We start from the raw sequence: 14,902 nt of genomic DNA on the forward strand, positions 1-14,902 counted from the left end.
AACATAATTTGAATATATGATAAAGCACTCTAAATAGAATTACTTTATGTACAAATACTAACTACTTTGCAAGCATAAGGACTTTTAAATACCAGAAGCAGAAAAAGGCTTCCTGTCCCATTCCCTTTGTCTCACTGATACAAAAACATTTTCTCTCAAACCAAGCAAAAGTCGCGCTGACTGCTTGTAGGAAGTAATTTTTTAGAGACACAAAACAAGTTGCTTTTAAGAGTATGAAAAAATGGGATCCCTGGGTGGCGCAGCGGTTTGGCGCCTGCCTTTGGCCCAGGGCGCGATCCTGGAGACCCGGGATCGAATCCCACGTCAGGCTCCCGGTGCATGGAGCCTGCTCCTCCCTCTGCCTGTGTCTCTGCCTCTCTCTCTCTGTGACTATCATAAATAAATAAAAATTAAAAAAAAAAAAAAAAAAAGAGTATGAAAAAATGTTCCCATTGGGTACACTTGCTCAGCTGTCTTCTTTTCTCAAAGCACCCGGAACAGAATGGAAAATCAAGACGGGGTGTGGTGGTGTCGTGAACTTTCCTGTTCTGACCCCTCATTCACTCCTGGCTCTCCTGGCTGGTTCAGTCAGTGGAGCTCGAAACTCTTGATCTGAATCATGAGTTTGAGCCCTCATTGCATGTAGAAATTACTTTGAATAAATAAATAAATAAACTGATGGATCTCATTCACTCCTGAGTCCTCTGGCTCACTCACATTGTGCTAGCTTCCAGATGGAGCAGACATTTAACCACCACAGAGAGAAGAGTACAGACCCTAATTGTCAGTCCTTGAGAGCTACTGTATAGTTTATGCAAATAGCACATTAATATCTTAAATAATAATTACAATAAACTATCAATCTTACCTGACCAGCTAAGCAGGTCCAGGAAGAAAACAAATACACCTTTCTTTCCTAAACTTTACTTTTTTTTTTTTTCACAATTCTGGATTAGAGAATACAACTTTCATAATCTAAACAATTCACTCCCTAAATGAAACCTGTGCATTCCTTTCTCTCTTTGGAGCAAATCAATGAAGAGGTACAGATGGAATCTCAGAACCTTCCTCAAAGCACTAACCTCTCTTTTCTTACCTTTGCTCTGAGACACCTATACCAGCTCAGGATCACAAAATTCTAATCTATTCTTTCAAGTTATTAATCATTTGGGGGGGAAAGGCATATAATATAATATTAGCAGGTCGTGTGCCATATGCACTTAACAATACATGATTTCATTGAATTCTCACATCTCCCCATCAGACAAATAAACGGTATTATAATCCCCATTTTATAAAGAAGAAAAAGGGCTCAAAGAAGCTAAATCTATTAAGAACACACAGCCTTTAGGACAACTGTCACAGTACATTTCAGGTAAACTTCAGGATCAATTGCAGCATTTATCAAGAAAGAAAAAGGCACTCAGTACTAGAAAATTTGCCCTGGCCAGTCTAACTAATATTTTACTCCAAATTCTCTTATCTAACACCAAAAAAAAAAAAAAAAAAAAAGATATAACTTCTTTCCAAGGTAAAACCAGTTCCCCTTCATTTAAAGACAAAGCTATTTAAGAAGTTTAACAGTTTTATAATATTTGCTGACATGTTAACTGGCCTTTTGTTATTCAACAAACCTGCTTAGTTCCAGTTGTTCAGGAAGTAATATATCTTGTGAAAATTGTGAAATACTACAGAAAATCCTCCACAGATACACTGGACAAAATAAAAATTGAGGCATTCCTTTTCATCACTAGTGTTGACAGTGGTAATGGATAAAAATTTCAATTCCAGTCTTCCCACCAGACATAATGGAAGATCCCAGACAGGTAAATAAAGGTCATTTCATTCCCGGAGGAATCCAATCCCTATTCTGCATGTACCAGAACACCCTCACTGAAGCCCTAAACTTGTCAAGCTCATCTCTTACCCTAGACTTCACATGGTTTTTTTCCCCTTCACCTGGAAGGTTATTTCTCTAGTCTTTGCAAGGCTGGCATCTCGTATTTTCCATCATGAGTTCTCACCTTGGATTGTCACTTTCTTGGGCTTCCTCCCTTGTCTAGAGCACACCTCATCCCTTTGTGTCACACTATCCTGTTTTATTTTCCTTGTATCATGGGTCACCGTCTCAACTTACCCTGTTCTTTTTTACAAGCTCATGATCACAATTATATTGGCTCCATGAGACGGGGGCTCTTGGTTTTCTTATCTTTCTATCCTCAATCCCAGCCCAAGGTGGGCACATAATATATGTCAAACAACTGCATGAGGTTAACGTGGGCATTATACTGCATAAATATGGGGGGAAATGGGGTGAAAATTAAAGATTTCATTTACTTCCTCCAAACCCTTTCCTTCACACTCAATGAGAATAATAAGAGTTTATGAGCTAAGACAATAAAAACAATTCAGTTGGGCAGCCCAGGTAGCTCAGTGGTTTAGCGCCTGCCTTTAGCTCAGGGTGTGATCCTGGGGTCCTGGGATGGAGCCTGCTTCTCCCTCTGCTTATGTCTCTGCCTGTCCCTCTCTCTCCCATGAATAAGTAAATAAAATCTTAAAAAAAAAAAAAAAAACACAATTGGGTTACTTTTCTTGTGGACTATGTTCCCCACAGGGGCTGCAATATTCAAGCATCCTGCTTCCCTAACAGGCCAAATCAATTATAAACAGACTGGAACATTTATAGAGCAAACAACTTCTATTATCTAGAGCATAAAAGACTTTGATAGCCCAGCCAAAAGATTTCCACCTGCTTCCTCCTTCATTTCAGCATAGTTTCCTTTTTTTTTTTTTAATTTTTTATTTATTGATGATAGTCACAGAGAGAGAGGCAGAGACACAGGCAGAGACACAGGCAGAGGGAGAAGCAGGCTCCATGCACCCGGAGCCCGACGTGGGATTCGATCCCGGGTCTCCAGGATCATGCCCTGGGCCAAAGGCAGGCGCCAAACCGCTGCGCCACCAAGGGATCCCCTCAGCGTAGTTTCCAATCAGAGTTCTTAACCTCTATAATTTGAGAGTAGAAAAAAAAAAAAAAAAACTTTGAGCCTCTAAAAACAATCTGCCTTTGGACACAGCTCCAAATCGTGTACAATGAGTGCTTCCGACATTAAAAAAATAATTAAAGGGACGTCCGGGTGGCTCAGCGGTTGAGTGTCTGCGTTCTGCTCAGGGCGTGATCCTAGGGTCCCGGGATCCAGTCCCACGTGGGGCTCCCTGCGTGGAGCCCGCTTCTCCCTTTACCTGTGTCTCTGCCTCTCTCTGTCTCTCATGAATAAATAAATTAAAATCTTTAAAAAGAAAAAAAAAACTAATTCAAAAAATTATCATGACATTGTAAGAACTATAAAACTTATTTATAAAAATCATTATTAAAAAATAATAAAATTACAACAAATATTATTATAACAAAATAATAATCCTAAACCTGGCCCTCGCAACCCAGAAAAAAAGTTTGCCAAACATGTGACAATTCGTAAAAAGTACTTCTTCGATCCCTGGGTGGCTCAGCGGTTGAGCGCCTGCCTTCAGCCCAGGGTGTGATCCTGGAGGCCTTAGGATCGAGTCCCACGTCGGGCTCCCGGCATGGAGCCTGCTTCTCCCTCTGCCTGTGTGTCTGCCTCTCTCCATCTCTCTGTATCTCATGAATGAATGAATGAATGAATGAATGAATAAATAAATAAAACCTTAAAAAAAGTGCTTCTTCGCGTTGTAACTACTTGAACTGAATCGTGCAAACGGTAATATTTTCATCAGGAAGAAACACGCTGAGGGCAGCCCGGGGGGCTCAGCGGTTTAGCCCCTGGGGTGTGACCCCGGGGTCCCGGGATCGAGTCCAGCGTCGGGCTCTGCCTGTGTCTCTCATGAATAAGTAAATAGAATCTTTAAAAAAAAAAGCAAAAAAGCAACAGCACGTTGACCCCTCCGAGCGACCGCCTGCGGTGCCGGTGACGCACGGGGGGTGCCCACCTTCCGAGGAAACGCCCGTCGCGTCCCCGCACCTGACGGGGAGGTCGCCGCGCAGGGCGCGCCGCTCGGGCTGACGCGCTGGCCGTGCGGGCGCCGCCACGGAACCGGGAAGCGGGGTTACGCCGCGGGGGGAGGCGGCGCCCCGGGCACGGCCGCAGGCGGAGGGCTGGGGCCGGCCACCCGCAGAGCGAGGCCCGACGGCCCGCGCCCAGCCCGTCACCTCACCTCGGCCGGCACCGGCAGGTTCTCCGCCGCCGCCTTCAGCTCCAGCACCGAGTCCGTCTGCCTGTCGGTCAGCGGCGCCGTCGTGTCGGGTCTCCGATCCCAGAAAGCCAGCCTCTCCCGAGCGTCCCGCTGCTCCGCCGCCGCCGCCTCCTGCGGCAGCAACAGCGCCGCCTCCGCCATCGCCGCCGCCCCTGCGGGCCTCAGCAGCCGCGGGCCGGTGGGGACCCCGACAGGCAGGCCCGGGCCACTTCCGGGGGAGTAGGGCTTCCAGCGAGGCACCGGGACCCTCACCCCGGAAGTGCTTCCGCGGCGCGAGTGGGCGGGACCGCGGCCAAGACTGACGTGGCTCTGGGCGGCGGACGACTATTTCCGGCTGGGAGGCCGGGGAAAGCGGGGGAGCCAGGCCGCGGCGGAAGTAGAACTGCCCCTACCGGAAGTCTCTGCCTCAACTTCAATAACTTTATTGTCACGTGTTGTTCGGGTTAGTGACAATTGCGCTACCGGGCCCTGCCAGCAGCCCTGCCAGCAGAGGTCCCCCCGAGCTCCGGGATCTGCGGCTTGGGCTCCCCGCTGACCGGTTGGGGTGGAGCGTGCAGACCCCGTGGGATTTCGGTGTAGACATGTCGACCTGGATCCCAACCGCCTAGATCCCAACCACCGGGATAAAACTGTTCCAACGTGCAGTAGTTATGCTGTTAGAAAACCAAGTTATGGAAACACATGAAAATGCAAAGATTTCTGTAATCAAAAATCCTTGATGGTTTCAAATAACTGGAAACAACCTGGCTGTCCAATATTGAAGGGCTGGATTAATTAATTCATGGCACAGACATGAAATTGAAATGCCATCCTGTCTTGGGGCACCTGGGTGGCTGCAGTCAGTTAAGCCCTGGACTCTTGAATTGTGCTGGGGTCGTGACCTCAGGGTCCAGGAAAGGAGCTCTGCTGGGGGAGGAGGGGGGGCTTCATTCTCACAGGGTGTCTGCATGGGCTTCTCTCTCTCTCCCTTGCTCCTACCCCTGCTCTTGTACTCTCTCTCTCTCCCTCTCTCAAATAAATAAATAAAATCATTTAAAAAATATTATCCAGTCTTTTAAATCATATCATAGGGTTTTTTAAAGATTTTATTTATTTGAGAGAGAGAGAGAGAATAATTAGGGAGAGCGGCAGAGGGAGAGGGAAAAGCAGGCTCCCAGACAAGTCAGAGGTGGGGCTCGACCTCAGGACCCTGACATCATGACCTGAGCCAAACGCAGATGCCTTAACCCACTGAGCCGCCCAGGAGCTCCCACATTGCAGTTTTGAGCAACAAAACAGCTATAGTATTGGGTAATTTGTAGACTAAAAGTTCTATATTCCATAACTTAAAGAATAAGTCAGTATCTGTGAGTCCATACTGATAAAAATAAATGATTGAATAATGAGATAGCTCTACAGAGGAATTCTAATCTTTAATAAATATACAGTGAGGAAAATGGTAATAATCAACAGGCAAGATGTAAGAATGGATTCTAAAATTAGTGGGTGAAAGTTTCAGAATAACCAGAAATTTGCATTGTATCAAATGATCTCCCACGAGGTTTTTATTAGCAACAATGGGGGATAGAGATATTAACTTTACAGTGGAGAAATCTGGTAAGTGATATGCTCTTTCTAGAGAGAAATTTGCCAACCCCTACCAAGTCAGAGGCTGGAAAAATGGGAAGAAAGAGAGGGAGAAGAGAACTCTTTTTTTTTTATTTTTTAATTTTTTTAATTTTTCTAAAATTTATTTATTTGAGAGAGACAGAGCAAGCATGGGTGCCCATGGGGGGGAGGGGCAGAGGAGGAGAATCTCCAAGCTGACCCCTGCTGAACGTGGAGCCCCCACACAGGGCTCAGTCTCACCACCCACAAGATCCTAACCAGAGCCAAAATCAAGCTTTGGACATTTAACCAACCGAGCCACCCAGGTGCCCCAAGATAGCTCTTTGATCCAGCAACTCTATCTCTGAAAATTTCCTACACGTGAAAAAAAAAGGGTACATGTAGAGGATAGTTGGTAATGGAGAAAAAAATGGACACCACCTAAATATTTTTCAATAAAGGAATAGTTTTGTTCCCATTGTCTATTGCTACCTAGCAGACTAAACCAAAAAACTATGCCCTTAAAAAAAACCCCACCATTTTGTTATTGTTATCTTTCATAATTGGGAGCCTCAGAAATGTCTACAGGGGCATGTTAGAAAAGATCTATCTCACTCACAGGTGTGGAGCTATCATAGGTGGGGTTGACTCAAATGACTAGGGGCTGGACAGCTGGGGACTGGGCTGCCCATCTTCACATCCTCATGTGGTCTCTCCAAGGGCTCTCTCTAGCATGAGGAGTATTTGGGCTTCTGACAGTGGCTTGAAGCTTAGCGAGACTGTTCCCAGAGGCTGCTGACCTCACCTTAGAAGTCACAGGTCCCTTCTCCTGCACTGTGTGTCAAGAGTCTCCACGGGCAGGCCAGGGTGTGGGAGGCAAATGGACTCTGCTTCCCAGTGGAAGGAGTTGCAAAGAACTGGCACCATTTTTGAATCTCATCATGAGTCCGAATTTGCTAACCATTAAAAAGAATGAAGTGTTTTATCAATCCTGCTTCTATGCAATGGATGAATCACCAAGCGGCATGAAGAAACTTCTAAAAGTAATGGAAATGTCCTGGTTTGATGAAATGTTATCTTGTTGCCTGTTGTTGGTGGTCACCTCACAACTATACACATATGTCAGAACCGGGCAAATTGTACAGTTGAAACATGTGTAGTGTACGTAGGAACACGCAACATAGTCATTATAAACTGGGGTAAGGGAGAATGAAGCAGATATGTAAGTAATGACATGAGAGAAGAGTCATCATGTATTGTTGAATTAAGAAAACAAGCTGCTGGGCCACCTGGGGGGCTCAGTCCATTAAGAGTCTGACTCTGGTTTTCAGTTGAGGGTTCTGAGATCGAGCCCCGTGTCGGGCTCCACCCTGGGCTTGGAGCCTGCTTAAGATTCTCTATCTTTCTCTCTTAAAAAAAAAAAAAAAAAAAAAAAGCAAGCTGCTGAAAAATATAAATATAATCCCACATTTAGTTCAAAAATTACACGTACACACAGGAAAAAGAAAAAAGGTCTGAAAAGACATGTAGCAAAATGTTATTAGAGATTATCCCCTGTGAGTCGGGTTGGCAGGGCAGAGAGAGGGGTAGAGGGCAGGGGTTTCATTATTTTAAGACTGTTTTTTGAAAAAGAATTGTTAAGGAATGAACATGGATTGGGGATGAGACAAAGCGAGCTCTAGTTCCAGCTCTGAGGCCCTTAAACAAAACCTGCATGTCGGTAGCAATACTCCATCAAGTACCCTATTCGCACCTGCCCAAATCACACAGCTCCTCCTTGTGCCTCCAGTCCCCTAGCCGGGGAAGAGGGTGACTCCGGGCCAGCGGAACAAGCGGTCACGTGCGGCTGGCAAGCTTTGAGCTGCTCGAAGTCAAGTGTGTCAGACAATCTGGGCTTCCCACTCTACTGGGGCCTCTTTTTATGCTACCGCATTTGCGTTCTGGGGGATTGTTTTAATTCCTAATGTTCTACAAAATGTGTGCAACTCTTATTGCGAAGCTATCATAAAGAAACTGGAAGTTTCATTTGGTAGATCTTCAAAACTGTTTTTCAGTGGTTTGAGGAGCCTTTCAGGAAAGGGTGGAGGAAAAGAGATTCACGACCATCCTCTGACCTGAGGAACAGCAGCGTAGACATCACAGTAGCCCAGAAACTGAGAGCCGGCTGGGGAACTGGAGAAGAAAGAAGGAACTGGAAGCCCATTAGGACTTCAGGGGATTGACCAGGTGCTAGAAACCCATCTCCAGTGGCCCCTGCTCCTTATTAACTCCACACACAGTACTCCCTCGACTTGCATTCCCACTGCCAGGGACCAGAGCGGTTATAGGGGCAAAATATGTAAAAGTTGTTAACAGGCACCAGTGGTAAATCTAAGATAAATGAGCCCTGGCCCAAGGTCTGAATGGGGCCCTCCTCCCCCAACACACAGCAAAGCAGGTCCTCTCCTTGCTCCTATCAGCAGGGATGGTGGGGAGGAGAGGTCTTGGGATCTGTGAGGGACTCCGGTGGGTGGAGACAGGCTTTGGGACTCTCAGGTTGTGTTGTTGTTGTTTTATTTACTTATTCATGAGAGACACAGGCAGAGGGAGAAGCAGGCTCCCCGCAGGGAGCCCGATTTGGGGCTGAGCCCGAGACCCCGGGGTCACGCCCTGGCCCGAAGGCAGGTGCTTCACCGCTGAGTCACCCAGGGGTCCCTGGAGCTCTCAGTTTTAAAACTAGCAGCCTGGTATGTGAACCTTGTGTGCTTGTGTGTGAATAAAAACAAAACAACAGGGCAGCCCCGGTAGCTTAGTGGTTTAGTGCCGCCTTCCGCCCAGGGTGTGATCCTGGGGTCCTGGGATCGAGTCCCGCATCGGGCTCCCTGCATGGAGCCTGCTTCTCCCTCTGCCTGTGTCTCTGCCTCTCTCTCTCTCTCTCTCTCTCTCTCTCTCTCTGGTCTCTCATAAATAAAATAAAATAAATAAATAAATAAATAAAATCTTAAAAAAAAAAAAACCACGCAAGAGCAGATCTGTCCTTTTTCAGATTGAAGACCTTTCATGGTTACATCATGGCATAACATGCAGATGCTCAACCAGCCTAATCCAGGCCCTACGGTTTTACATTTGTGTCTGCAAATTCCATCAAGCAGGTCTGGCATTTTTATCTGCAAACTCTAAGCAGGGGAAGGAAGAGAAAACCTTTTTTTTTTTTTTTTTTTTTTAAGATTTATTTATTCAGGAGAGACAGAGAGAGAGGAGCAGAGACACAGGCAGAGGGAGAAGCAGGCTCCATGCAGGGAGCTTGAGCGGGACTCGATTCCAGGACCCCGGGGTCACGCCCTGGGCCAAAGGCAGCCGCTCAACCGCTGAGCCACCCAGGGGTCCCCAAGTAAACCATTTTATAAACTTTTTCTTGTATTTATTATTTACTTCCTTGCTGAGAAGTGAGCCTGCCAGGGGGCTGCTGCGCCCTGAGTCCGGCCTCCTAGGCCCCGGTGCCCGCACGGGGTTCGCAGGTTTGCGGGTTCGCGTCCCGGCCCCGCCGCGCTCAGGAGCGCCCCCAGGTGGCGGCCCGCTGGCCCTTCCCCTCGCCCCCCCACCCCCAGGCTGCGGCCCTTGCGCATCAGGAACAGGTGCCTGGGGACCCCCTTGTCCTCTCCGGAGGGGTCCAGGCAGCCAGCACGGCTCAGCTCCCTGCTGCAGACGCAGGCCTAGGGGGTCTTTATTTCTGCCACAGTCGTTGCCGGAGCCCCACCATTCACCCTCCCACCCTGGGGAGGGCCTGGGGTCCAGGCCGTTCACCCGCTTTCCCCTGTCCTCGCATCCGTGCGCACACCCAAGCACCCCAGCCCGGCCGCCTGAGGGCCTGGTACCCTGGGCCTCTTCTACACATGCAGAGGGGCACCCAGGACCTCTGCGCCTCAGAGCCCTCGTAGGAAAATGTGCAAATAAAATAATAAAAGTACTTGCTGCAGAGGATGCGCAGCGAGGATACAATGAGATGATGCATAGGAGAGCCTGAGACTCAAGCATGGGAGGTGCTCGGTGAGGTTGAGCTGTTGGAGAAGGGGGGTGGCGAGGGGAGAGGAGAGGGGAGGAGGAGGATCCGTCTGGAATTCTCCAGGCTGACCTTCCAAAGACCCTGGGACTTTGGTCACAGCTGCACCTCTGCCTGGGAGCATCTTCCAGGAATGCACCCAGCCCACCCCAAGGATCAGTCCTCAGCTGCTTTCAGGCCGTCTCTCTGCGGCCCACCCCAGGGGGAGCTGCTGCAGGCCCAACGGCAGCAGGGGTCCCACGTCAACCCAGTTCCCGGGTGGGATGGGGCTCCGGAAGGTCGCTGGACTGAGAACCCCTGCTCTTGATGACCACCCCGCAACCCTGCCCATAAGGAATCCTCGCGGTGCAGCAGGGTAAGCCAAGGTGTGCACCTGTGTCTGCATCAGGGACACCTGCCGAGGCCTCCTCCTCCTGCCCTGGGCATCGGGGCAGCCAGAAGCAGCCTCCTGGTGCTCTGGACACCTTCCCGCTAAAGTCACAGCGACCTCAGCCTTCGTTCTCAGGGTACGAATGGCACAAGCCAGGCCGCCTTCCCCAGGGAGGGCTTTAACCTCTTAAAGAAGAGAAGTTCGAGCCGGCAGAGAGTCAAAAGAGCATATAATCAAACCCCTCCATCCCGCAGAGGAGCCAGCTGAGGCGTACAGAGGTGAGACCACTCGCCCAGAGTCCCTCAGGTGATTAACGCTAGTCAAAGCCCAGCTAGAACTTAGATAACCTGACTTCTGTGGCTGATGCTCACTGTACTACCTCGGAGCTTCTCCAACTTGAGTGATGTACACAGCCTTTTAAAAAAAAAAAAATTAGACTGGGACGCCTGGGTGGCTCAACCGGTCTGCCTTCGGTTCAGGGTGTAATCCTGGGGTCCTCGGTTCAAGTCCCACTGGGCTCCTTGCAGGGAGCCTGCATCTCCCTCTGCTTGTGTCTCTGCCTCTCTCTGTGTCTCTCATGAATAAATAAAATCTTTAAAAATACATATATATACATACATATACACATACATATATGTGCATAAACAAAGAGGGTGGAAGCAGAAATCACATGGCAACCCTTAGCTTTAAGGCAGTCATGGTGACGACCCAGAATATATATATATTTGTTTAAATACATGAAATGAAAACACACATTTTACAATGTTGTTCACAGGCTCTAGTTTGAGAAACGCTGCACCATGTCCTGCTGCCCTAAAGGCATGGACAGGGGTGAAACTTCCCTGTCACCTGCTACAAGTATCTGGGAATCCACATTCCAGGGCCTCTGGTAATGGAAAAATGTCTAAGGGACAAGCAGCAGGATTGTTCCAGGTCAGGGAAGGGGTGAGGAAGCAGAAGAGATGGACATAGGGATCCAAAGACCTTAAAGTGGGTACTGCAGAGGTCCACGTTGGGTGGTCAGCCCCACTCGGTCATCAAATTCTGAACACTGGGAAGGACCCCTGCTCATAATGCAACATTGCAAAATGAGCCAATGTTATAGTCACAAAGTACCTCGCATCTGCTTCTCACTTTAACGCTAGGAGAAAGTTGGTGGATATTATCTCCAATTAGTGAGTGAAGAACTGAACCCCTGGGAGGTTTGTGACCTACTTAACTAATGATTGGTAGAGAGCAGACCTATCACTGGAACCAGGATGCCTGATAAGATCAGATCTTCTTTCCCCTCAACGCTAACATTATGACAGTGAGTGACCTGAGGACATGCATGGAACCATTAGTACCTTTCTGTAATAGGACGTTGTAGCAAGGATGAGTCTCAAGCATGAGCATTACAAGTTCAAAGAAATACCTCCAAGAGGAAAAGGCTTGAAGCTTTGGTATGTTCTGTTCTACTATGAGGCAGGAGTAGTAGTTCAAGTAGTTCATAAATCATGGCATTGAAGGGGAGGAAGGCTTCTGAGATCCCCTTCCATTTGACTTGTTCACTTGCAATAAAGTTGCAAAATGGAATAATTTAAAAGAAAATATTCTTATGCACACCTGCACCTTCTTGAATTTTCAGGACATGTGAATTTGGCACGGTTGGCACGGCTGAATTTCTTCATGCCTAATCCTCCAGCCTACTAGAACCACTTCTCTTGGGATGGCATTTATAGCTTTACCAAGTATCTGAAGATCTATTTGCTTTTTCAAGTTATTTCCTTGCTTACTCATTTTATCAATTTCTCATTCACGTCTCAGTGAACTGTTAAATCACCTTAAACTTTGACAATTTATTTAAATAGTAGCAAAGGCTTTATTTCATATTAAAAGAAGAATTGCTGCCCGGGATCAGACAACCAGTCTCTCAGCTTAGAATTCAGAATCAATATTTAGAGTCAAGTCAGATTTGAAGACAGACATAATTACCTTCCAATATTTCAACTTCAAAAACCTGTGAGCTGCGACTTTGCTAGCCATAAAATTAAAACAAGTGCAAAAAAATCATTATCACCCCCTGGTGAGAATAAACATTGGTAGAACATCTTTGAAAATATCTATCGGGAGTTTTTAAACTTTTTTTAACCTCTGGGCTTTTTTAAAAAATTGGTAATCAAATATTTAAAAACATCTTTATGTGCATAGATGTTCATCATAGGATACCAACAAACATTTGGAAGCAACTTAAGTCTACAACTATGGTAAACTTGTTTGATGGCCTATTAGTCATTTAAATTGTTTCAACTTTACTTATATTTTGTTTTTTTATATTGTTAAATAAATATGTATTATTTATCACCATGTGTATATATTAATTACTCCTATGTATTTTCTTTTTTAAGATGTATTTATTTATTTATGATAGACATAGAGAGAGAGAGAGGCAGAGACACAGGAGGAGGGAGAAGCAGGCTCCATGCCGGGAGCCCGACGTGGGACTCGATCCTGGGACTCCAGGATCGCGCCCTGGGCCAAAGGCAGGCGCTAAACTGCTGAGCCACCCAGGAATCCCCTGTATTTTCATTATGTATGTTGTGTGTGTGTATGTGTGTGTGTGTGTTATAGTGTTAAGGATCTCAAAACCTTGGGACGCCTGGGTAGCTCAGTGGTTGAGTGTATGCCTTTGGCTCAGGGTGTGATCCCAGTTCAAGGATCGAGTCCCATATCAGGCTCCCTGTGAGGAGCCTGCTTCTCTCTCTGCCTGTGTCTCTGCCTCTCTGTGTCTCTCATGAATAAATAAATAAAATAAAATATTTTTTAAAAAGAAAAAAAAAGGATCTCAAAACCTAACCAGCTCATTCATGAACTGATCCACCTATTAAGCATTTCGTGTGTACCTACTATGTGCCAGGTGGCATGCTAGCTAGTCTGAATAAGAACATTCCCTGCCTTCCAGGACCTTACAATTCAGTGAGAGAGACAGAGAAGTACTGGTTGTATAGATCATATATGTTATTCCAATATATCACTGGAGCAAGCATGAGATAGTACAGAAAGCACGGAAGAAAAGCATCTCATCCATTCTTGGAAGATAAGGTTTGTTTCCTGGAGGAAAGAACACCTAAGCACTGTGCTTTGCATGCAGTAGATGCTCAATAAATGTATTTTGAATGAATTGGTATCAGAAGGGCAATGGGGGGCAGCCCCGGTGGCCCAGTGGTTTAGTGCTGCCTTCAGCCCAGGGTGTGATCCTAGAGACCCAGGATCGAGTCTCACATCAGGCTCCCTGCATGGAGCCTGCTTCTCCCTCTGCCTGTGTCTCTGCCTCTCTCTCTCTCTCTGTGTGTGTGTGTGTGTGTCTCTCATGAATAAATAAATTCTTTAAAAAAAAAAAAAAGGCAAAGGGCAAATAAAGGAGAAAGAAACCCTTTCAAGACAAAGGAAAGATCACGTGCTAATGCCTAGAAGGGAGAATACAGAACACTTTCAGGAAGTCAAACATTTTCCAAGATGGCTGGAATTTGGAGTTCAGTTTAGAAAAGAACAAGAGATGAAGGCCAAGAAGTGCATCAAGACAAGAGTACGAAACCCTGGGTGCCATGCTGAGGAGTTTGGCCTCTGTGCTGAGGAGAAGGAGCAGGGAGGACATTGCCACGCTGGCCATGCAGAAAGGTTCTGGACAGAATGACACGTGCAATGACAGGAGGCCAGTCAAGGGAGGTGGGGACACAGCAGAGGCTCTTTCAGCCGTCTAGGAGGCCTGACCACAAGAGAGCCCATGGGGAAAGGGGATGCGTGGAAGAGATATTAGTATAAAATCCACAGGGCTTGAGGATTTAACTGAGTGTGAAGTAAAAGGGCCAGAGAGGAGACAGGACGCCTGGCGGTGGAGCGCGGTATGTGGAAGTTCTGGGGTGTCAAGTGCAGGCAGCTGCCGAAGGCAAGAGGAGGTGGCTCCGACTCCCGGGCCATGTCGTTCTGCCGCACTGCTACCTCTCCTTCAAGCCACACCTGGCATCACTGGGATTTCCCTACGGGCAGAGGAAGGAAAGACGCAGGCCTGGTTATAGATGGTTTTGAACAATACCTAGGTACCGGCTACATGTGAACAGCTGCAGTGTGACAGCCCCAATCAGGAGTGTCACTGGGAAAGAACTGGGAAAGAAAATCCTCTGACTGCTCAGACTTCCAATGGCACCTTGGTACTGCCAGTGCTGGAGGTCTGGAACCCATGACCACAGCCAATCTTTGTCCCCAGAAGCTTCCCATCTCCTTGTCTCATGCTATATGTGAAGAAATGTCTTTCAATCTGGTTTCCAGTTTACTAATTCTCTCTTCAACCATTTGCCTTCGATTTAACCTCCAGTAATATTTTTCCCATTTTACAGATTATGTTTTTAAAGATTTATTTTTCTTTATTTGAGAGAGAGAGAGAGCTCCCTTGAGCAGGGGGAGAGGCAGCGGGAGAGGGAGAGAGGATCTCAAGCAGACTCCACACTGAGCATAGAGCCCGATGCAGGGCTTGCATCCCCAAGATTGTGACCTGGGCCAAAATCAAGAGTCAAGCGCTTAACTGCCTGAGCCACCCAGGTGCCCCAAAGATTATATTTTTAAAATACTATCATTTTTTAAAACTCCAGTTACTTTTATATCTGCCTAGTTCATTTTTATAGTTTTTCTTTCCCTGT

At 46.9% G+C, this 14,902-nt stretch overlaps 1 protein-coding gene across 1 annotated transcript in view; it reads right to left on the reverse strand.

Annotated features, from left to right (window-relative positions):
* Window positions 1-4,480, reverse strand: part of COG3 (component of oligomeric golgi complex 3) — a 67,270-nt gene extending 62,790 nt beyond the window's left edge. Inside the window, exon 1 of the mRNA XM_026017205.2 lies at window positions 4,195-4,480. Within this exon, the coding sequence (XP_025872990.1) occupies window positions 4,195-4,374 (180 nt within the window). The 5' untranslated portion in view covers window positions 4,375-4,480. The remainder of the gene's footprint in view (window positions 1-4,194) is intronic.
* Between the last annotated feature and the right edge of the window lie 10,422 nt (window positions 4,481-14,902).

Source organism: Vulpes vulpes, chromosome 6 (genome assembly GCF_048418805.1).
Source record: "Vulpes vulpes isolate BD-2025 chromosome 6, VulVul3, whole genome shotgun sequence".
Lineage (NCBI taxonomy): Eukaryota > Metazoa > Chordata > Mammalia > Carnivora > Canidae > Vulpes > Vulpes vulpes.